Below are 24,344 nucleotides of genomic sequence, written 5' to 3'. Positions count from 1 at the left end.
ATGTAGTATTTTTCACACTCTTATGCACTGGATACAGCAGCAGAAAATTAACTTTCAGACTTCCAAGTGACCAAACAGTCCTAGATTTATAGACTGTTTCTTTGTTGTGTCAGGACATACAAAGTCAGAAATGGATGGATTGGGAACTTACATGATACATAAAATGTCAACACTGCTCTGAAAAATGACTAATTGTCAAATTATTATGACTCAGCGCCTGCGGGGTGTGTTGTTCTGCTGCCACATTCCCAAGCTTTCCTAGAAGAGAAAACTTCTCAATAGCTGCTGTCTCTTGCCAGCTCTTTACAGTTACTTCCTGGTTAGTGGTCGATTGTTCTGTCATGTAAAGGATTATACATGGAGAAAATGTCATGGAAAATATTTTACATCCAATACTTCCATGATGTTGCATAAACAAATCAATGTCCCCATTCTATTCATTCCAATAAATTATGTAGGTGGATATGTTGTCCAGTGTCATGGGACTCCCTAAATGTTACCATGCATGTATAAACCACAACTAGCTTCTGTAGAGCTTTGAAGCAGTAGACCTCAAAGTGCTTTACAAAGGTCAGTATAATTATCCCCATTTTACACATGGGGAAACGGAGGCACAGAAAGGTGAAGATTTGCCCAAGGAGTAGCCTGTCTCATGGCAGAAGCAATAGGGGTGGCTGATAAAGATCTTTACTTGAAGTTCTCACCGAATACAGAATGGTTATAATACAACCAGTTTGCCTAGTTTGGTAGCTTATTGCACAGACCATAGGATTGCTGGGGGAGGGTTCCTCTCCTACACAGGACATGCAGAGCAGAGTGTGTAAAATGTTTGCATGGCTTGCTGGAGACTCTTGGATTAGAAGAGCATACGAAGGCTGAATGGCTCCACGTGGGGTCTAAATGGGGGCTTACATGGGTGTTGTGTGGTGTGGAAGGGCAAAGGACAGGGTTAGAAACTAATCTACCCCCAAAGGAGACTGAAATCCCCTGTCCTTATCAGCCAGTGGAATGCCTGATTGCAGTGAAAATGATAGCTGACCTGTACAAGAGGAGGGTAGAAGAGGGATTTAGTTTGTAGGCAGAGAGCAGTCTATTCCTTAAGTGGATGCACCTGGACATTTTGCCAAGACAGTGGTTGCTTTGGGGTACAATACACACTGGGGACTGCTCTTTGGACTCTCATGGGGAAGGAGGACTTTCAATGCTCTGGCCATACTGAGCCCACAGAAGAGACCTAGTAGAAGAAAGAGAGCTGACACCTAGCCATCGGCATCTAGGCTATGGCTCAAAATATGGGGCTGCCCATGGACAATTCCTATGTCATTTCACCCATTTCTTTAATCCGGTCTCAGTAGCTTGAAATACAGCCAGGCTAGAGCCTAGCTCAGCATTAACAGCACACCAGTGGGGCAGGCAGAGCAACTCACGTTCAGAGCTTTGTCTTGGTGGGAAGGAACCAGCGAGGGAAAACAGCATTGTGTTTTCTCAAGCTAGAGAGAAGGACAACCTGGCTGCAGCAATTGCATGGACCAGCGCTCCTGTGAACAAGCACAGTTAGCAGACAGACATCTCTGCCCTTTCCCGTTCTCCAGCACAAGGGCACATGCAGACTGTATGAGTTATGCCCCCACCTATGCCCCTGCTGTGGCTTCCACACCATGTCAACCCTGATTCAGCTAGGGCCAGGGAATTAACAGCAAAGGGGTCAACAGCATAGAGATTGTAGCAGACATTTGCTTTGTCCTGCTGTATCTCTCATCATATCGCTGGTCTCTCATTTTTGCTCTAGTTCTGATGTTACTGGGCTGAGTCGGGGCTCCCCCAGTATTTCTGTTTCTACTGTGGCAGCGTGCTGTTAAACACACTTCGTTTACTGCTAAGGAGACAATGTCTTGAAGTAAAGCTAATTTTTCTGTCAGCTTGGGGGCAGCTAACCTGGGCTATAACCCGGTGGTTGGAGAGCCCTTCTACTTCAAAGTTTGGGATTTCTTCTCTTTTTGAGCCTTGTTCATGGTCCTGTGGCTCTAGTTAGAGAAGATGGCCAGAACAATCTCAGCAAAAGCCTCTGCACGATTAATTACAGTCTAGTACTTCTGCCGTGAGAGAGGAAACCTCCACCTCAGATTCACCATGGGGGCTTCTTCCCTTCTGGGTACCCCATTGCCCTATGATCTGGGTGCTTCACAGATATTTATGTTATCTTATAGAATAAATGTGTCTAATACTTCCCCATGTTTCACCGATGGGAAAGAGAGACCCAGCAAGAATCAACAGAACTTTTTTCTGAATTGTGAAATACTGCCACTGATGTAGGTAATTTAAACATTTGATTAAAGGACCTCTTCCCCCCAGGAGCAGGGCCGGCTCTAGGCACCAGCTAAACAAGCTGGTGCTTGGGGCGGCACATTTTTAGGGGCGGCATGGCCGGCGCCAGAATGCCGCCCCTAAAAATGTGCCCTGGCCAGGGCCGGCTCTAGGATTTTTGCCGCCCAAGGCAAAAAGAATTTTGGCCGCCCCCCTCCCCCGTTTTTTAATTACCCCCACCCCCGGCCCGCCTCAACTCCGCCCCTTCCCCAAATCCCCAGCCCTGCCTCCTCCCCCCTCCCTCCCAGGCTCTCAAACCTGGGAGGGAGGGGGAGATCCCGAGCAGCCGCGGCGCGCGAAACAGCCGTTTCGCGCGCCGCTGCTCTCCCTCCCAGGTTTGAGAGCCTGGGGGGAGGAGGCAGGGCTGGGGATTTGGGGAAGGGGCGGAGTTGAGGTGGGCCGGGGGTGGGGGTAATTAAAAAACGGGGGAGGGGGGCGGCCAAAATTCTTTTTGCCTTGGGTGGCAAAAATCCTAGAGCCGGCCCTGCCCAGGAGAGCAGTATTCTCCACAGTATGATGAATGTTTTGGAAAGCAATGTCAGAGTAAACCTGTGAGGGATTCTAGGTGGAAGGTAGGGCTGGGAGTGAGATGATCCGATTACCAGACAGGCCTTGTGGGTGTTATGTTCAAACACAGTGTTTGGGTAGGAAGGCACTGTCATCTCCCCTCTTCATCACAGAGCTCCCACTACCTCCAGACCTCTCACACTGAGATGCTACCAGACGCTCACTGGCCCATGCCATAGTGTATCCCTTTCACCTATAGCATCTGCACAGAGATATACAAAAAAAGTGGCAGTTTACTGTCTCGGAGAGTTTGCCCTTGGCCTGCATAAGCAGGTGGGTATTTATCCAGCAAGCTAGGCAGGGGTGTGGCTATGGTCAGGGAAGCCCCTTCCTGATTATAGGGCAGCTGCCTTCCAAACACAGTCTGCAGCACCCTGCCAGTCTCCCCTGCTGCAGGGGCTTCTTAAAGTCTGCACCTGCAGTCCAAAGGTCCTTGAAAACATTCCCCTCCTGGAGGTCCCAGTTTATTTAGTCGCTACACAATCTGGCCCTCAAGGCCCCAGCCCCAGTTCAGTGTCTCTCTCCTCTGAGGTAGGGATTCCCCAGCCCTCATTCCCAGAATTGGGTCCCAATTGAATCACCACTGCCAGCTTTACCTGCCTGGAGCTCAGTCTTCAGGCTCTGACTTCCAAATTCCCCTAGCATCAGGGTCTTCTTCCTACCTCAACAAGCTACTTCCAGCCCTCCTAGCTGGGGAAGCTCCTCCAAGCTCAGGGCCTGCCTTGCATGAACTTTTCCTCACTACCTATTACAGCTTCCAAGCTTGCAGCTTCCTGATGCCCTTTATAGGGGACACTTGTCCTCCAGCAGAGCCCATCAAGGCTGTTAATGGGCACAGGAGGGCTGGAGCAGTTCCTTCTTAAAGGGCTGGGTCCACACTGTGCCTTGCACCTGATTCACAGGACTCAGGCTGCATCACGTACACACACTGCAGCTGAGGGGCAGGGCTCGCATCCATAGAAAGACTCTTATCTCCAGGACACTGGGATAGAGGCTAACATGACAGAACTGTGGCCTGGCAGGAGAATTCTTTCCTGCAGCACAAAATGGGGGGCATTGTCTCCAGGCTCATCACCCTTGGTGACAGCTGATGTATCTCCTGACATGGATATGCCTCCATCTATATAGGGCAGGAAACTATCACCCTTCCCTCTGCAGCATTAAACCCATATTGGGCGGAAAGGGGGATGTCACTGTGGCCACTACACTGGAGAAGGATCCAAATGTTCATCTTCTCACCCTCCTTGGTGCTATGCAATAGACACTGCTGGCCTTAGAGCAGCTCAGGCTTCTGGCCCCTGGAGCTGATCGGTGACGCCAAGCATCACCGACTGTAACACAAACATCCTTGCACTGGCTACCCAACTCCACCTGCTCCTGGCTGGCTCAACACTGACTCCACTTTAAAAGAGCTTTGTCCCAGATGTACCAAGTGTTGTCCAAAGGGACCCCTGTGGAAACCCATCCCTTCCCCTGCTACAGAACTAGGAAGATAGTTTCCTCATCATCACCTTTAGCCACACTAGGAGAAAACAGCTGCTGGATCTTCTGTGAAGTATTTGAATTAGCTACTGTATGTGTAGGGGACAAAAGAGGTAGAACAAGAGGCCAGTTTCTTCTTTGCATTGAGAAGGAAGCAGCAATTTAAAGGCAAAGCAGGAAGGATTTAATTCCCACACCTTCCAAATGTCCCACACATTCAGACAGCTGCAGCTCAACGCATTCCCAGAGCAAGAGAGGGAAATACCCTGGGTTCTTCTGAGGAAGATATGGAGCTCCTGTCCTCCTCCTTTAGGGTCTCCATCAACAAAAGCTGACTAAAGGATGGCCAAAAACAAATCATAGAAGATTAGGGTTGGAAGAAACCTCAGGAGGTCATCTAGTCCAACCCCCTGCTCAAAGCAGGACCAACCCCAACTAAATCATCCCAGTCAAGGCTTTGTCAAGCCAGGCATTAAAAAACCCCCACCTCCCTAGGTAACCCATTCCAGTGATTCACCACCCTCCTAGTGAAATAGGTTTTCCTAATGTCCAACCTAGACCTCCCCCACTGCAACTTGAGACCATTACTCCTTGTTCTGTCACCTGCCACCACTGAGAACAGCCGAGCTCCATCCTCTTTGGAACCCCCCCTTCAGGTAGTTGAAGGTTGTTATCAAATCCCCCCTCACTCTTCTCTTCTGCAGACTAAATAAGCCCAGTTCCCTCAGCCTCTCCTCATAAGTCATGTGTCCCAGCCCCCTAATCATTTTCTTTTTGCCCTCCGCTGGACTGTCTCCAATTTGTCCACATCCTTTCTGTAGTGGGGGACCCAATACTGGACGCAATACTCCAGATGTGGCCTCACCAGTGCCGAATGGATGGGAATAATCACTTCCCTCAATCTGCTGGCAATGCTCCTACTAATCTCCACTGCTGGGACTCAGAAGACTTCTGTGACGCTTAATGCGAAACTAGCCCAGCAAGAGAGCTCTCAGCACTAGCCTTCATAAATTCCTCCATCCTTCTCCCCAGTAAAGAAGCTGTACTGGTGGAACCCCTGGTGCCCTTCTCCTACTCAGGAAGGTACTGCAATAGTACACAACAGTGTAGGACAGGAAGTAAAGAGGAATAGTACATCCAATTGAAACTGTAAATCAAATTTAGGAAATCAGAAATTGAATTTGCCCAGGACCCTGCAGTTCATAATGCTACTCTTGTAAAAATGATTGCAAGTGGTCAGTTTTATTCTTCCAGCAGCACAGTGCCCTCAAACACCATCTTGGGACCTCAGTTAATACTAACTCCAAAAACAGGATGCCACCTACAACACTGTAGAAATTTTTTGGTGGTCTCCCATCCAAGTACCAATCCAGACCAATGTGCTTAGCTTGTGAAATCTGACAGCATCCCTGCAGAAGGTGGTATGGGTGCAGGAAAAATAGATACAGCTACTTGAACACTGACAGGAGGCAGTCTGATGTATGGCATTTATACCAGACATTTGTTAATTATTATCGTGCAAAGTAATCAAGTTTCATACTTACTTGCCATTCCCGTATTTTATTCGGATGTCCTTGCTCTTCTTCAGTTCTTTGCCATCTTTATACCACTTGTAGGAGGGCTGGGGATTCCCTGCAGTAGCCTCACATTTCAGTGAAATTTTTTCCCCTACGTGAACATTTGGGCTCTTCAGTTTCTTCAGTTTTGGAGGAACAGCTGTGAAAAGAGAAATCAGACCAGTGTGAAAACCTGCCTCTAAGGGGCACAGGGCAAGGGAAGTTATACAGTCGCGTTTCCCTCTGCTGGTGCTCTAAGAGAAGCATCTGATCTCCAGCTGCATTTACTCTATAGTGACTCAGAGGTTGGATCCTTGTCTAAATACTTATTGTTAGCATCATTATGTCTTAAAAAAAGCAAATAGGTGGATTGTCACAGCTGAATATGCTGGGAAGGAAGCAGGTCCCTGACTTCAGATGAAGGGCAGGCTCACCAGTTTCCATCTTTGCCCCACATCTGCTGCAGATTTCCAGACCAATAGCTCCCGTTTGTCTCATGCACGAAGGCAGGCTCTGTGCATCTCCAGGTGCAAAAAAGAGATGAGGTTTTATTCTGCTTCCCAGACCGGCAAGCCAGGCTGAACACAGCGCAGCGGGAGCTCACGGTGGATTTTTCTTATTCTGCCATTGCTGCTGCTGCTGCTAACCTTTTTGCTTTGACATCTTCTTTTACCTTTGCTGCTGCTGACAGACACACTGTTGATCTCACAACCTCTGCTGCTCAGAGTTGTACTATTTGACTACTGAAGAAGGGAATGGGGGTAGGGGGTCATTCTCTTCCCCTCTAGCTGCATGCACTGAAGATTTCCTGGTGCTCATGTGCCTTCCTGTACAATCTGGGGGTGTACTGTGCATTAGCTCTTCTGCTGCTAAAAGCGGAAGGCTGAAACATGTCCTAGCGGGGGAAACAAATGCTGGTACAAGTGGTCACTCTGCTATTCGACACTACAGCCAAACAGGGCTCCTACACTGAAAACTCTACCTATGCAAACGGCTAAAGAGGGAGAGGCATCAGTTCCTGGGGCCACAGGTGGAGGCATAACAGAATAGAGACGACTGGGAAAGAGCTTTACAAATCCCAAGAAGTGGAACACCTGACAGGTCGACTTCTAGTATGAGACCTGCCTCTGAGTGTGACCTTTACTGGATGCTTCAGAAAAGGGAAATTAACTATGCATCTGGAAAATTGGATAAGGTTGTACCATTCACCTTTAACAAGCCACAACCAGGGATTATATTATGCCCTAAGCATGAGGATCAGCAACCTTTGCAATTTTTGTCTTAACAGTTGTAACTGCAGTCTGTTCTCTTTGAACATGTATTATTTTAAATCTTACCTTTTAAAAGAAAGTCTTAATAAGTTATATTTGTCTTAACATCTTGCAGCAGTGAGTTCTACTTGTTAATTATATGTTGCAGATAAAGTATTTTCACTATGCAATATACATTGGTTGCCTTTTAATTTCACTGAGTGGTCTATCCTTGTGCTATGGGACAGCAATAAGAGATAGAAAATCAGATGGGCTTCATTATACCAGTTACTCCTGGGGGAATTTTGCATCACTGCATGTGTGCAGAATTCATGGCCCCCACAGATTTGTTTGCTTCCCCACATAAAAATGACTTCTGATGAAGAAGCAAAGGGAAGCTGCAAGAGCGGTCATGCGCCCCTCCCCAGCAGTGCAGGCAGGTTGATTTGGGTGCCCGGAGCAGCTGGTAGAGAGGTAAATCACTGTCAGGGGGTGGGGCTGGGCAGTTGTGCGAGTGAGAGACACTCTGTCCCTCTTGCTCACTATTGCAGCACGCTTGGTGTGGAGGGGCAGGGCTTTGGGGTGTTTCTGAGGAGATAGGATTGGGGCAGGTTCTGTCCCCGCAGGCAGAGGAGAATGTAGCAGCCTGCCTGCTTAGTGAATTGTTCCCATTGTTCTTAGTGAATTCCCCCAGCAGTATAAAACAGGTGTAAAAATGTTAAGGCTCCTTTACATTGCCAGAGTGGTGTGAAGGAGCCTTATTGTAAAGGACAGTATGGCCTTACACATGCTTATGTTGCTTTAGGGATTAGAACTGGTCTAAATTTTTGGACTGAAAAAATTTCCTATCAAAATGTGCTCCATGAACTGTTTGCTACTGACCTTTCTGGAGATGGTCAGTAGCCAATATAAATTGTGAGTTTGAGTCCCCAGCCCTCACTTGCTCTTCAGTTGCCTATGACGTGATACTGAGCATATGGCTGCATATATTTGTTGACTAATAACTAGAAGTAAAGGGCAACAGAGGGTCCTGTGGCACCTTTAAGACTAACAGAAGTATTGGGAGCATAAGCTTTCGTGGGTAAGAACCTCACTTCTTCAGATGCAAGTAATGGAAATCTCCAGAGGCAGGTATAAATCAATATGGAGATAACGAGGTTAGTTCAGTCAGGGAGGATGAGGTGCTCTGCTAGCAGTTGAGGTGTGAACACCAAGGGAGGAGAAACTGCTTCTGTAGTTGGATAGCCATTCACAGTCTTTGTTTAATCCTGATCTGATGGTGTCAAATTTGCAAATGAAATCAGGAATGGCAATATACAAAAACCTGTAGGAGAACACTTCAACCTCCCTGGACACACAATAGCAGATGTAAAGGTAGCCATCTTACAGCAAAAAAACTTCAGGACCAGACTCCAAAGAGAAACTGCTGAGCTCCAGTTCATTTGCAAATTTGACACCATCAGATCAGGATTAAACAAAGACTGTGAATGGCTATCCAACTACAGAAGCAGTTTCTCCTCCCTTGGTGTTCACACCTCAACTGCTAGCAGAGCACCTCATCCTCCCTGACTGAACTAACCTCGTTATCTCCATCCTGATTTATACCTGCCTCTGGAGATTTCCATTACTTGCATCTGAAGAAGTGAGGTTCTTACCCACGAAAGCTTATGCTCCCAATACTTCTGTTAGTCTTAAAGGTGCCACAGGACCCTCTGTTGCTTTTTACAGATTCAGACTAACACGGCTACCCCTCTGATACTAGAAGTAAAGGGTCAATCCTAGCCACATTACTATTAGACAGAGGGGATTTGGGGATTTCCTCCAATGCTCCCCACTCCCATTCTCCATCCATTGTATTGTAGTTTAAATAAATTAACAAAATAATTGAAACCAGCATGATTATATTGTGTTGTTTTGACAAATAAGCAAAATTTTGCAAAATTTTAAAATGTTGTGTGCAGAATTTTTTATTTTTTGGCACAGAATTCCCCCAGGAGTAGCCAGTCATCATTTTACAGACCTCTGTTATATTTCCCCTCTTTCATCTTGACAAGCTAAATAATCCTAGACTGTTGGGTTTTTTAAATACTTTCTTTATTGAAGGTTATTATATACAAATGAAAACAGGCAGAGTAACAACAACACTAACCAAGACATATGCTGAATGTACAGAAAAGTCTAAAGATTCTCTTGGAATTCACAGTTTAAAATCTCACCTGAATGCATGGGGAAGGATGTTTTGTGTTTGTTTTATGCGTGCATGCATCAAACAGCTGAATCCATCTTGGTCAAACCTCAAAAAACCTTCAACTATGGGTGGAGCTGGAACACATCAGCCTAAAGTGAATTAGTTGGACAAAGCAGCTGAAAATGTGAAACAGACTCTGTCTCTGGAGATTGGAGGCAACAACAGAGCTGCCAGCTACCAGTGGAGTTGGAGCAAGGAAAAAGACAGCAAGGCAGGTAGTGGACCAAATCAGCTGGTGTAAATCTGCATAGCTCCACTGTAGTCAATGCAGATAGCTGGTGTAAATCAGTTTGAAGAGTTGGTCCAGTATATCCAGGGGAGCAAGAAAACATGTGCAGGAGGAAAGGAAGGGAAACGGAGCAGGTGGCAAAAGGTCTATATACACTGCACGCTCCTTTCGGTGGCACGTAGAGTACATACATGACATGCCCCCTAGCATGGGTGTAAATAGCAGTGTAGACGGTGAGGCACTGCTTAGGCATGTAGAGACATGCCAGAACCCTCTGGGTAACGACCTGGGTATGGACCCTACGCAGCTCTGTACATGCCCAAGCAGCACCTCCCATGTCTACCCTGCTATTTTTAGCAATGCAGCATCCAGCTCCAGTGGTGAGGAAAGTCTCTGGCAGTGGGGAGGCAGCAGGGAAAGGCTCTGAGAGCTCCCTGCTGCTGAGGCCTTTCTCTGACACAGGTAGCTACATGCTGCAGTAGGGGTGCAGCCTGCTTTTCACTGCAGCACGCAGCTACATATACCCCATATGCTGCCGCAGGAGCTGCGCAGTGTAGCCGTAGACAAAGAAACGTGTGCAGTGGAAGAGAGAGAGAGAGAGAGAGAGGACCAGTGCAGCTGGGAGGGGGGATACACAGAGAGCTGTGGAGCAGGCAGTGCATTTAGTGCAATAAGTGTTCTGTGCTTTTTGAAGAAAGAGAGAACAAAATGCAAGAAATACTTCCCTAGCATTATTTCTGCATGTCAGCAATCGTGGTAGTGGTCATCGGGAAGTTATGCAATCATATGAATGGCAGTGGAGGTCTAACACTCAGTTAAGAGGTGGTTTACAGAATGAAAAGGTTTTAGACACCTGTCTTACAATTCACTGCCTTCCATTCAGAGAAGTAAAGGATCCTTTTGAGAAGAGGGACTGCGCCAGAGGAGAGGGGGTGCACCTAAGCTGTTCAGAGGAAGGGCTCCAGGAATGGCCTCTCCTCAAGTGTGGCAGGCACTGTGACTCTGGCTACATTCATCTCAAGCCTGGGAAAAGCCCAAAGAGCATGGATGATAGAGGAGTGTGACGGGGCTATGGAGATGCAGGACAACTAGAAATGGGGCAAATGCCCCCTCATGTTTCTCAAACGTAGGGGTTCCAGTAAACTGGAACTTGGATCCTGGGCACCTCTAGTTTTGCAAAGTCAAAAAACCTTCTGTTTTACTGATCTTTGCTTTGAAGTGAATCCTACACCAAAAAGCATGCATGCATGTTAAAGGGAAATAGCTCTGTTCTCTCCCCAGAACTCAGGTACATAGAGAACTTGCACTGTGAAAGGTTATTGTGAAAAATAGGCTTATCAAATGTGTTTGTGTCTGTGTGTGTACAGATTCATAGGGATTAAGGCCAGAAGGGATCATTATCATCATCCAATCAATCACATAGGCCAAAGAATCTCAAACAGTCATTTCTGCATCAAGCCGATAACATCTCTTAGAGATGTAGTGTCTCTTTTAGAAAGCTATCCAGTCTTGATTTAAAGAATGCAAATGATAGGGAATCCAACATCTCTAGGGAAGGTGTTCCACTGGTTAATTAACCTCATTATTAAAAGTGTGACCCTTATTTCTAGTCTGAATTTGTCTAGCTTCAGCTTCCAACCATTGGTTTTCGTTAAATCTTTCTCTACCAGATTAAAGAGCTATCTACCATCGGAAATCTCTTCCCCATGTAGTTACTTTTAGACCATGATCAATTCACTTCTTAGTTTTCTCTTGGATAAAATAAATAGATTGAGATTCTTTGGTCTCTCACTTAGCAGGATTATTAGTTTACATCATAACTGCCTCCATTAAATTACAGTAATTTATAGCTTTGACGTCAGCCTCGTTCCCATTTTTTGAACCAATGTACTTTATGAAATTCCACTTACAGCTGAAGAAGTTATTGGGAACAGTATGAAGTATGTTCGTATTTAAGTTGTGCTCCCCTTCTTTAATGCTTTGAACGGGGTTTTTCCCCCTGCACCGATTGGGATGGTCAAACCCATTAACTTCATGCCATATGAAAATGAACAGTGACAAACATTTAAGGAGACGATGGAGGCAAGTTAAATGTCCCCAAGTCCCAAGGAAAAATAAACAAATCTGTGTTCCTCAGTCACTAGGTGACAATATCAAGTACAAATGGAAGAGCAGAATAACACTGCTTGCAAGTAAAGCTTGGATAATTATTCATGCACATACTTTGAATTCTACACATTAATTTGTATTCAAAGTTATTTGATGGGCACTCCCTGCAAAAGCATATTTCAGATGTGGATTGGTCACAAACAATTTCTTTCAACAAATCTTTGAGTATTCCAAATTCATGGTATGTGACCATTCACCTAACTTGTATGGTACTGTTTCTGCTCCCTGATTCAACACCTGAAAGTTTTATTAACAGGGGAGGGAAATCAAAGCCATTTTGTGATGGGTGTCTGGACACACATTTGCAAGATTTTAGCTTTCTGCAATCGTTCTTGTGGCCAATACAGAGGTTCATGGAGAATAAATAAGAATCAGCTGTAGGTGGAACCAATAAGTATCAGTCCTCCATTGGCTAGAAAGGCTGGAAACAGTCAGAAACCAATCAAGGCCCAGCCGGCGGTATATAAAGGTCTGGCTAGTTCTTCCAGGGGCCTGTTATGGGTGAAGTAGGGATAGAGGAGAAAGGATCTCTTCTTAACTTAGCCCCTGACCAGGCCTCTTGGGATAATTCTGCACTTTTTTGTTTGAGTCAGTGAATGAGTTTTGTTTACTTTGAGGAATGTAAGGCCCAGGTGGACTATCCTGAGTTGACTATTAATTTGACTTCTGTAAGACTAGGTGAGCTTGTTTCACTAGATGCTTCATTGGCTCAGACGAGCCTGTGACACCCAGCTCCCAGAATCAAGTGATTATGTGAGACTCTCTGCTTTCACTTAAAAGAAATAAGTAAGTTTCTAGCCCCTGTGGTTGCAGAGAAAAGCTGGAAAATATGATGTGAAAGTTTCAAAATCCAGGAAACAAATAAAAAAGCCCCACATTTATTATTTTTGAAATCTCGTGATTTTTGGATACTTGAGGTTGACAATACAATGCTTGCAAATATTGGTGAAAGAAATTAATGGCACTTAGTTGCATGAATTTCACAAATCCTTCTTGACATTTTTTGTCCCGCTCTAGTGGGTAAGTATAAGTAGCTATGGATATGTTAATGAATGGGAGCTTGGCTGTTAAGTTTCAAAAGGCCCAGGATTTGGGACTAAATAGGTTTAGCTGCACTAAGACTAGTCCTGTGGGCAGGGCCGGCTCTAGGATTTTTGCCGCCCAAGGCAAAAAGAATTTTGGCCGCCCTCCCCCCCCCCCCCCGTTTTTTAATTACCCCCACCCCCGGCCCGCCTCAACTCCGCCCCTTCCCCAAATCCCCAGCCCTGCCTCCTCCCCCCAGACTCTCAAGCCTGGGAGGGAGAGCAGCGGCGTGCGAAATAGCGCGCCGCGGCTGCTCGGGATCTCCCCCTCCCTCCCAGGTTTGAGAGCCTGGGAGGGAGGGGGAGACTCCGAGTGGCCGCGGCACGGGCGCCGCTTCTCCCCCTCCCTCCCTCCCAGGCTCTCAAGTCTGGGAGGGAGGGGGAGCAGCGGCGCGCGAGCGGCAGCAGCAGCGGAGGTGAGCTAGGGCGGCCAGGGCACATTTTTAGGGGCGGCATTCTGGCGCCGGCCATGCCGCCCCTAAAAATGTGCCGCCCCAAGCACCAGCTTGTTTAGCTGGTGCCTAGAGCCGGCCCTGCCTGTGGGGCTTTTTGCACAGAAATTCAACAAAATCTACTTGAGGTATGAGTAAGGTGACAAGTTCCCCATAAAACATCCTAAAAATCATACTTTAAACCTGGTGGAGAAGGAGGCTGTGAAGAACCACAAAAGCTGCATGGAAGGAAGGCTCATTCTGTAGTCACTGAAATTAAATACTCAAACAACCACCAACATAGGCCTAGAGAACTAAGCTAACACCAAAACCAACCAAGATATGAAAAACACACACATCCAGTTCTGTAACCCATCTGAATGTGTGGTCATGCTCCAGCTGTCATTCTCTGCATTCTAAACCAGATTTACTGTTACTGTTAACACCTGTAACCTGAACAGCAGCAAGACACCAGGATTTGCATACCCGTCGCCTACTCAATGGCAAACAACATCAGTTACAAAACCGAAATTTTAGCCCTAACTAAGTTGCCCGGATCTCTTTAAGATCTGCCTTATAAGGTCTGATCCAGACATGTTTAATTTATTGTTGTTTATATTTGGGGTTGCACTAAAGTGCCTTGATAATAACACATCGTATATTTCAGGCACCTACAGGATGCCCAAAAGCATCTAGGTACCTTAACCAAAACCATAATTAATCATAAATGGTCAGCATGCCCAAATGAAACCACACCCCACCCACAATGTACAATATATAAACAACCCCACAATAGGCATAAAGCAGAAAGAAGGAGTCCCAGGCAAGGTCCTCTATAAATTAAGAAATAGTTCATAATATACTCCATGGCCACCATTTTAAAAGGGGAAAAATCAAACTTCCTTTGTTGTGGGAGACCCTATAACAGCGGCACTCAACCTTTGACTCTAGAGCCACACGCTGGTTTTTAGGACAATACACGTAGCCCACCAGTTTGATGAGAGCTCCTCTCATCCTGCCTAGTCTCCGGCAGAGCAAGGAGAGCACTGATCACAGGAAGGTTCTCCCACCACCTGATGCACAAGAAACAATGCTGGAAGCACTATGCAGAGGGACCTGGGTGGCCGGGATGATAGCTCTCCAAGCAGCTAGGGAAGAAGGTGGTTTAGCTTGGCTTCCAGCAGTCAGAGAGGCAGGAGAATGGGTAAAGAGGAGAGGCAAGTTACAAGCTACAGTCATGGGTGATGCCTTGATGTGCTGTTGCAATGTCTGTGTCAGATCACCTCTTTCATATCATGACCCTGTTACCACAGAAGGGCATAAAGAAAAGGAGGGTGGTTGCCACCTGCTAGACTTGTTCACACCCTGCATTAGGACTGCAATACTCAGGCTGAGGAACCCGTGTGTTAAAGAACTTCATCAATACGTGATGCGTTACAGTGAAGCAACATCATACTGCAAATGCTGCAGAATATTACTTTGCAGAGGGGTGACTGATGGCATTTGATGCCAAAATTTTAGGGCAGGACTTTGCACCTCTGCAAGGTTGACTACCACTGTCCTTAAGTAATGCCTTCTAAAATGGGGGGGGGATGCAAAGCACACCCCTCACCCAACATACACGGAGTAAACATCTACCCAATCCTCACAGTGTATGTGGAAGAGACGTTCAGTATTAAATTTATACAGTCTTCTCCCAAATCCTGCTGCAACCCATCAGTGGGTAATTACAGACTCTGAGTTCAAATACAGAACATTAAATGTAATCCAGTGTCTAATAAACATCATGCTTTAGGCAACTTATATTTCCCATTTATGTGAAAAGGATGACCAGACTTTCTCACAGGATTTAACTCAACTGTCTTTGAAAACAGCAGTGGCTCCTTCAGATCTCCGCTGCCATCGGTAGGGCATATGCCAGGTAAACCGCAACATACGATTTTAATTTCCTGGGGGCAGTATTTAACGACTGGCAGACTCTGCTGTGCTAATCCTTAGGCCTTTTAATTAACACATGACCAGGTCTCCCTCAAACTACACCTGTTATTTTAGTAATTCCAAGGTGTGATTAGGCACTTCTGGAGTTTCAGCTCCCAGCCCCTTGCTACAAAATTGGACAGCACTGCGTCCTTAGGCCTGGCTGACGTTGAGTGCTGGTGAGTAGGGCTGGAGATACCAGGGACAATGACATGTGGAATATTTCAAGGGCTTAAGGGCACCACTCAAAGAGGTGTGAGGACCTGACTCCCCACTGGGCATCTCACAGGAGCAGCTCTATGCCTTGCAAAAATTAGATCCTTACTCTCTTGGTCCTCAGACACCATCTAAGCTGTAGATCTCAGCACTCTATTTAATACTGTCGGTCAAACCCTGGCAGTTCAAATCAGAAAAGAGAAAAAGTTAACAAGGGTCTGCGGTGATGTAAGCAACATGACAAACTCTGTGATATTTGTTACCCTAGCAAACAAGAGCTCCATAAGTGCTGTAAAAAGAATAGTTGCTAAGTTGTGCATTTTCCATCTCTCCCGTTCTCATTCTTTGGTTCTCCCTGTCTCTCTCAAGGGGTCATATTACCATAATTAAAGTTCCTATGTAGGTTTCTGGTTTGAGATAGTGCCCTAGGTTGAAATCCTGGCCTCACAGAAGCTAATGGCCAAACACTTACTGACTTCCATGGGACCAGGATTTCAAAAATGTGCATGTAGAATTATCATGTGCTTTTACCACACAACAGTACACACAAGTGCAAAACCTGTGCAGGCAAAGGACCAGTTGGATGTTTACCTGGCCATTTGCACATGCAATGATCATGACTGCAACAAATGCATGTGCAAATTATGCATTTTTTGCATTGTGCATGCAAAATTCTAAAAATCTTGGACCCAAGTCCTTGATTTCTCTATTTTAGCACTGAATTAATGGGAGTTGGTTTGCATAAAATATAACTGCAGCATATTTTTATTGTATGTGTTTAATTTTGAATGTGTTTTGCCAGGAAATTCACCTGGAAGTCAGAATCATAGAATGTAACACCATAAGGAATCTAACACCATAAGGAACCACCAGATCATCTAGTCTGACCTCCTGAATATCACAGGCCACCAGCATCATCCAGCACCTGCACAATACACCCAACAACCAAAATTAGACCCTAGTATTACAGACTAAACTAGTATGTGCCACAGGCAAAGAATAGGAGGGACCGAGGTACACCAATGCCCCAGGTCCCTGCAGTGGCAGGAATGGGTTAACTGAGATGTACCCAAATGATCCTTGCAAGTGACCTGCACCCCACACTGCAGAGAAAAGTGAAAAAAAAACCCACGTCACTCCCAATCTGACCTGGGGGAAATTCCTTCCCCTCCCCACATATGGGGATCAGTTAGACCCTGTGCATGCCAAGGTCAGGCATGCCAGTTAGACCCTCAGCAGCCAAGCACATGAGGGAGAGAAGTGCAGCCAAATGTAAGCAATCTGATGGAAGAGCAGCATCCATGGTGTTACTATTCAAACCAATATAGTATCCAGCACAAAGGCAGCAGTTTCTACTGTCCATATAGCAACAATGTCCGTATTCCTAAAGGTAATATCTGGTTTGTACCTGGTTGATTCTGGAATATATTCTATTAACAAAGTTATGTTTGATTACTAAGAGATATATGTTAGGAGCTGCTCAGTTTCCAGATGACCTTAAAGGGGCTCCCTGAAGGACCCTAATCCTGAAGAGTCATCTGGCCATCAACAAGTTTAGGTTTGTAATTAGATGAAGGTTTCTAACCATCAGAGGAGTAAAGTTCTGGAACAGCCTTCCAAAGGCGGGGGCAAAAATGTAACTGGCTTCAAGACTGAGCTTGATAAGTTTATGGAGGGGATGGTATGATGGGACTGCCTACAATGGTATGTAGCCAATCTGCAACTGCTAGCAGCAAATATCCCCAATGGCTGGAGATGGGGCACTAGACAGGGAGGTGTCTGGCCGGTAGGTCTTGTCCACATACTCAGGGTCTAACTGATCACCATATTTGGGGTCAGGTAGAAATTTTTCCCCCATGTCAAATTGGCAGAGACTCTGGGAGGGTTTCATCTTCCTCTGCTGCATGGGCTCGGGTCACTTGCAGGTTTAAACTAGAGTAAATGGTGGATTCTCTGTAACTTGAAGTCTTTATATCATAATTTGAGGACTTCAGTAACTCAGCCAGGGGTTAGGGGTCTATTACAGGAGTGGGTGGGTGAGGTTCTGTGGCCTGCAACATGCAGGGTGACAGTCTAGATGATCATGATGGTCCCTTCTAGCCTTTAATGTCTATGAGTAGCTGCAAGTCCACTAGCATGGGACCAGAGAATCTGTACTGGTCACTTGGTGAAACAGTCCATCATGCGTCTGACGAAGTGGGTATTCACTCACGAAAGCTTATGCTCCAATACGTCTGTTAGTCTATAAGGTGCCACAGGACTCTGTTGCTTTTTACAGATCCAGACTAACACGGCTACCCCTCTGATACTTGAGTCCATTAATGCAATCCTTGGATGTATAAATAGGGAAATCTCAAATTGGAGTAGGAAGGTTCTATTACCTCTGTATTTGGCACTGGTGTGACCACTGCTGGAATAGTGTGTCCAGTTCTGGTGTCCACAAGTGAACACTGATAAATTGGAGAAGGTTCAGAGAAGAGCCATGAGAATGATTAAAGGGTTGGAAGACATGCCTTATAATGAAAGACACAAGGAGCTCAATCTATTTAGCTTAACAAAGAGAAGGAGTGACCATCACAGTTTATAAGTATCTACATGGGGAACAAAAACTTGATATGGGGCTCTTCAGTCTAGCAGAAGAAGGTATAACAAGATCCAATGGCTGGAAGTCGAAGCTAGACAAATTCAGCCTAGAAATAAGGTGCAGATTTTTAACAGTGTGGGTAATTACCCACTGAAACAACAAGGGCTGTGGTGGATTCTTCATCACCAGCAACTTTTAAATCAAGATTGGATGTTTTTCTAAAACATCTTCTCTAGTATGAAGAGGAATTAATTTGGGGAAGTTCTCTGACCTGTGCTATACAGTAGATCAGACTAGATGATCACGGTGGTCCCTTATGGCCTTAGCTACACTTCATTTAACACTGTGCTCTAGTGCTGTACAAACGTGGGGGCCTATCATCCCTGCCCCAAGAAGTTTACAATCTAAGACAAAACAACCTAAATTACTGAAACAAACAAATAAAAAAGTCCATTGTGAGACCTGGGAATTAAATGGTCAATTAGTCATAGGATTCTGTCATTGTATTTGTTGAAACTGAATGTTACATTTCAAATTTTGGGAATTGATTCTTCCTTCACTTACACTAGGACAAATCAGGAGTCACTACTGAAATCACTGGAGTTGCACCAGTACTACACAGAAAGGAGAATCAGGCCCTTCCTATCCAATTGCTCATTTGGTCTTTCACAGCATTGTTTGCCGCATAGGTGCTAGCACTAAAGCCGGGGAGATATGTAGGGTAGCTGTAAATTAAAGGGGAAAAGTAATCCTCTTCTTGGAAAGGGTGTCTGCACAGACTAGCACACTAGAGGGAGCTGGTAATTAGAAGAAACTGCAGAAGTTATATTCTCTTGCAGGGAAGTGAAAGAGAGTGTGGGCATGGGCGGGGGAATTCTGCAGATTGAGGGACAAATTTGCAAACATAAGAGCCTACATTGTGTTATATGCATGGAATGTCCACTCCAAACTTGTCCACCAAGTCCCTTGAATTATTCATCCCCTCCTAAATACTCCCATCTCGTCTATAAGGCGAATAGAAATAAATACATATAATGGAGCCATCAGGGTCTGCACATGCCTTACGGCATAACTGAAGGATATTATCATCAGCCTTGTCCTTCTCTTCTCCCTTTTGTGTGCCTGACATGCACTCATGTCCGTCACGTGTAGGCCATATCTACACTACAGCTGCTACAGCTACCACAGTGCAGCTGTGCCACTGTAGCATAGACACTTCCTGCAGCAATGGATGGGTTTTTTTCATCTATGTAGCTAATCCACCTCTCCGAGAGGAGATAGCTAGGTAGACAGAAGAATTCCTCCATCACCCTAGCCGTCTACATTGAGGGTTACGTCAAACTAACTATAGCACTCAGGAAGCAAAATTTTTCACAGCCCGGAGCGACGTAGCTGGGTCAATCTAATTTTTAAGGATAGACCAGGCCTTAGATTTGAAGCTCTATGGAGCAGGGACTGTATCTTGTTTTGGGAGGCACCAAGATTTTCGGGTGCTTTTTCACATTACCAACATATGTCAAAATAGAGTTGGGACTCTGTCCAAGGAATGGATAGGTTATCAATACCTGTACTATTGTGACCTGAAGGTCGTAGGTCAAGTCAAGACTGTAATGCACACAGCACAACCTGCACACCTCACAGGCTAGGAAGTGTTCAAGACCCGTTCACATATATTAAATGCCCAACACAAGGTTCTCCTCTTTTCACACTGTCTTGCAGCCTTTCGAGGTAACTGAGAAGTAAATATTAAGCGTTCTAGTGGGGTTCCTAAAACAAGTTTCACAAGTTTGCCCTTTGTACTGGCAATTTTTCAAGGTTAGGTGAGGGGAAAAGAAGGTGGCCTAACTGAAATGACTTCAATATCACTCCAGAAGTTATGTGGCTGAGAACATCCCCAATGGTTTGTACAAGCCTATAAGGTGATCTCATAGCTAGAAATATCCATGTTCAGCAACCTCTGAAATGAAGCAAGTGCTCAACCATCTGTATAAGTGAAACCCAACTAACAGTTTCTAACATTATCAGCGGGGTGGAGATGGGGAAGAGGAATCTATAAAACCACAGACAATAGAATTCCATGATATGTACCAACTGCTTTCAGGCTCCATTCCAAAGACCTTTTTCAGCCTGTCTCTCAAGTCGGGTGCTATCTTTAGTAGAATTCCTGACACGTTCACCACAAGGTATTTCCAAAAAAAAAGTCACTTTTTATCAGGCTGTCCCCAGGAGGGACCTGTGGCTTGCATTAAAGGCTCGCTTGTTCTCACTAATTTTCCAGCAGAAAGGTGAAAAGTCCCTCTATCTGTTTTAGAAATGCTTTAAGCAGTGGCAAAAGAGTCCTCCAGTATCAACCAAAGGCCTGCTCGTCATCCTCTTGGGGTTCCACTTACCTTCCAAACAAAGAAAAGGGAATGTAAACAAAATGGTCCCTTAAGTTAGGACTTTTAAAGAGCCTAAGCAACTTAGGCTTCCAAATCCCATTGAATTTAAATGGCATTTGGGTGCCTAACTCCCTTCGGTCTCTGACAATTTTAGACTGACAGGACACATCAGGCCAAATCCTGCTTGCTTTCCTTACATGGTCTCCCCATTGAAGAGAATGGGGCTACTTGTGAGAGTCAGGGAAGCAGAGCTTGGCTCACAATAGCGGCTATCTAAGCCTCAGATTTGTAACATCTGCACCAGTTGAGTAGGAGGAGGGATGGACTCTTGTGGAAGAGCAGCCAACAGTACTACCATCACCCTTCAAAGGTTACACCAGGAGAAGGTAGCTTTAATATCCAACTGGGACTTCAGGGGAAACCCACCAAAGGCACTACAGCAACATGTCTTATGTGCGATTAAAATTTGCTGTTTCCACAAACATTCCTTTCTGCAATCTCATTTGCTAGAACATCAACAGAAAGGGAAATAAAAGGCAGGGAAGCAGATAAAGCAAATTCAGTTTCTGATGGAGCAAATGCTTGCAAATGTTGTTTGCTCGAATCAGTATGATCAATTCAGGGATCTGGGAAGAGAAATGAAGGTGGGGAAAATGAAGGTAATCTTCTCAGAGATCTTTCCAGTAACAAGTGCAAGCCAACAAAGGAGAATATAATAATAGAGACCAACTAACAGAGGTACGGATGAAGTGGGTGGCAAAAGAAGCAGGAACAGAAAGGAAGGCAGAATTTTGCATTTTGTTCTTGGAAGTGGGGGAGAGCATCCAAATGCTGTTATGCCCCTGAGCTGACTATCTGGGAAAACTTCCAGAGCATGAGATCCATCTTCCTGTTGAACACTCCCTGGGGAAGCGGTGGAACCTCATTGCTTGGCGCATTTATAACCTGATTGGACAAACTTTTGTAACTGTGCAAAAGGAAACATCCTTGCAATGGTGCCAGGGATATGGCCTATTAGAGTTTATCCAGGGTCTTTCCATCTCCAGAGTCTACAAAATCATTCTTTATGAATCCAAAAAAATCAGCTAAGGAGACGTAATGGGGGGCAACCAGTCAGGACACAAGACTGTAGCAAAACAAACTTACCATGGCACACATTAAATGGAATAAGAACTAGCTGACTGGTCTCAAAATGTAATTGTAAATGGGGAATCATCATCTAGCAGGAGTGCTTCTAGAGTGCTTGCACAAGGATCGGTTCTTGGCCCTCTTCTATTGAACATTTTTATCAATGACCTGGAACAGAACATAAAATCATCATGGATAAAATCTGCAGATTACACAAAAATTGGGGAGTGGTCAATAAAACGAAGAGGACAGGTCACTAATGAAGAGCATTCTGGATCTCTTGGTAAGCTGGGCACAAGAAACAATATGTGTTTTAATATGGCCAAATGTAAAGTTATACATCTTGTATCAAATAACACAGGCCGTACTTACAGGATGAGGGACTCCAGCCTGAGAAGCAGTGGCTTTGAAAAGATTTGGGGGTCATGGTGGACAATCAGCTGAACATGAGCTCCCAGTGTGAAGCTGTGGCCAAAAGGACCAATGCAATCCTTGAATGCATAAACAGGGAAGTCTCTAGTAGGAGTAGAGGTTATTTTACCTCTGTATTTGGCACTGATGCAATCACTACTGGAATCCTGTGTCCAGTTCTCATGTCCACAATTCAAGAAAGATGTCGGTAAATCGGAGAAGGTCCAGAGAAGAGCCATGAGAATGATTAAAAGGTTAGAAAAGTGACAGACTCATGGAACTCAATTTGTTTATCTTAACAGAGAGAAGAAGGCTAAGGGGTGACTTGATCACAGTTTATAAGTATCTACATGTGGAACAAAAGAATGAGTTCTTCCGTCTAGCAGAGAAAGGTATAACCAGAGCCAATGACTGGAAGTTGAAGCTAGACAAATTCAGACTAGAAATAAAGCACAATTTTCTTTATCGGGAGGATAAATAGCCACTGGGACAATTAACCAAGGGTGGTGGTGTATTCTCCATCACTGGCCATTTTTAAATCCAGATTGGATGTTTTTCTAGAAGATCTGCTCTAGGAATTATTTGGGGGCAGTTCTCTGGCCTATGCTATAAAGGAGGTCAGACTAGATGGTCACAGTGGGCCCTTCTGGCCTTAGAATCTAATAATATAGGACTGGATGAGACATGAAGTCCAGTCCCCTGCTGTCTCAGGCAACCCCATCACATAATCCTGTTCTTAAACGTATCCAGCTCCATCTTAAAATCAGTTAAATGTCTTGCCCCCACTAACTCTATTGGAAGCCATTCAGAAGTAATAATATGGCATCATGTTCCTTCATCCCCCTCTTTCTCTGTTCCCTTCAGTCATTCACTCTAGACCCTTCATCTTCTCCCTTCCCATGCCTCCCTCACCTCTGCCCCATTGATCACATCAAAAGGTATCAGAAATAACTCAAGGAAGAAAAGAATGAAATGGTCTTGTGTTTGCATTTCACGCCTTGCTTCATTCTGGCTGCACAGATATATTTTTCTAGCTCTGAAATCAGGGACTTTACTAAACTCAAGCTTTTGCCTATGGTTTCCATCACCAACTTTCTTCCCCCCTCCCACCCCCGACCCCCACCACCAGGTTCTTGTAACAACTGGTCACTTTCCACATCTAACTGAAGGGCCCCGAGCAACCATTTCTCCAGGAATTCGTATGGGTCTGAGTCATCTGTTTAGCCAGGGACCTGAATATTCTTAGTCCTTCCCTGGTTTTCTGCCACTTCTAAGCAGCACCGTCAGAGCCCAATCTTCTACATATTCAAGTATGAGACCTTCTGAATGGTAACTCCATTGCTGCTCTGAGATTGCATATCTGCTTGGGCAAGTTATTGCTCTGTGGTCTTGACTTATGCTTTTGAGGTTTGTAACCCAACCCAGTTTGTTAGTTTTTCACATTTCAAATCTACCAATGTTACCACTGGTGGTTGTTTTGCATTAGTTCTTTCTAGTAGACCCTGCATCTCAGCTTTTACTGCTGACATACACTAGCAGGAAAATGATGGTTCATCTTCATAAATGAAGAGCATTTTCCTTCTGCTCCTCCTTTCCTGCACTGATTACCTTTCTCTGTACTTCTTGTCAGGTGGGGAATTTTTGGAGCTGGTACTTCTCCTTTCACTGCCTGTCTTCCAGTCTTTACCTTTTGCTCAAGCTGAGCCTCGGAATTGAAACATGAGATTTTGCTTTCTCTTTTGGGGACCTATAAATGTAGCATGTAAGACATGGGAGGTAATTGTCCTGCTCTACTCGGCACTGCTGAGGCCTCAGCTGGTGTCCAATTTTGGGCACCACTTTAAGAAAGATATTGACAAATTGGAGAGAGTCCAGAAGAGAGTGACAAAAATGATAAAAGATTTAGAAAGCCTGACCTATGCAGCATGTTTAGTCTTGAGAAAAGATGACCGAGGGGAAACTTGATAACAGTCTTCAAATATATTAAGGGTTGTTATAAAGAGAAGGGTGATCAATTGTTCTCCATGTCCATTGAAAGTAGGACAAGAAGTAATGGGCTTAATCTGCAGCAAGAGAGAGGTAGGTTAGATATTAGGAAAACGTTCTAACTCTAAGGGTAGTTAAGCTCTGGAATAGTTACCAAGAGAGGTTGTGGAATCCCAGTCATTGGAGGTTTTTAAGAGGAGGATGGACAAACACCTGTCAGGATGGTCTAAGTCTCCTTGGTCCTGCCTCAGTGCAGGTGGCTGGGTTAAACGACCTCTCGAGG

At 45.1% G+C, this 24,344-nt stretch overlaps 1 protein-coding gene across 1 annotated transcript in view; it reads right to left on the bottom strand.

The window, feature by feature from the left end:
• NRG2 (neuregulin 2) overlaps window positions 1-24,344 on the bottom strand; it is a 293,910-nt gene that overhangs the window by 113,231 nt on the left and 156,335 nt on the right. Inside the window, exon 2 of the mRNA XM_065409469.1 lies at window positions 5,958-6,129. Within this exon, the coding sequence (XP_065265541.1) occupies window positions 5,958-6,129 (172 nt within the window). The remainder of the gene's footprint in view (window positions 1-5,957; window positions 6,130-24,344) is intronic.

Source organism: Emys orbicularis, chromosome 8 (genome assembly GCF_028017835.1).
Source record: "Emys orbicularis isolate rEmyOrb1 chromosome 8, rEmyOrb1.hap1, whole genome shotgun sequence".
In the NCBI taxonomy this organism is placed as follows: Eukaryota; Metazoa; Chordata; order Testudines; family Emydidae; genus Emys; species Emys orbicularis.
This window is presented reverse-complemented; position numbering and strand designations above follow the sequence as displayed.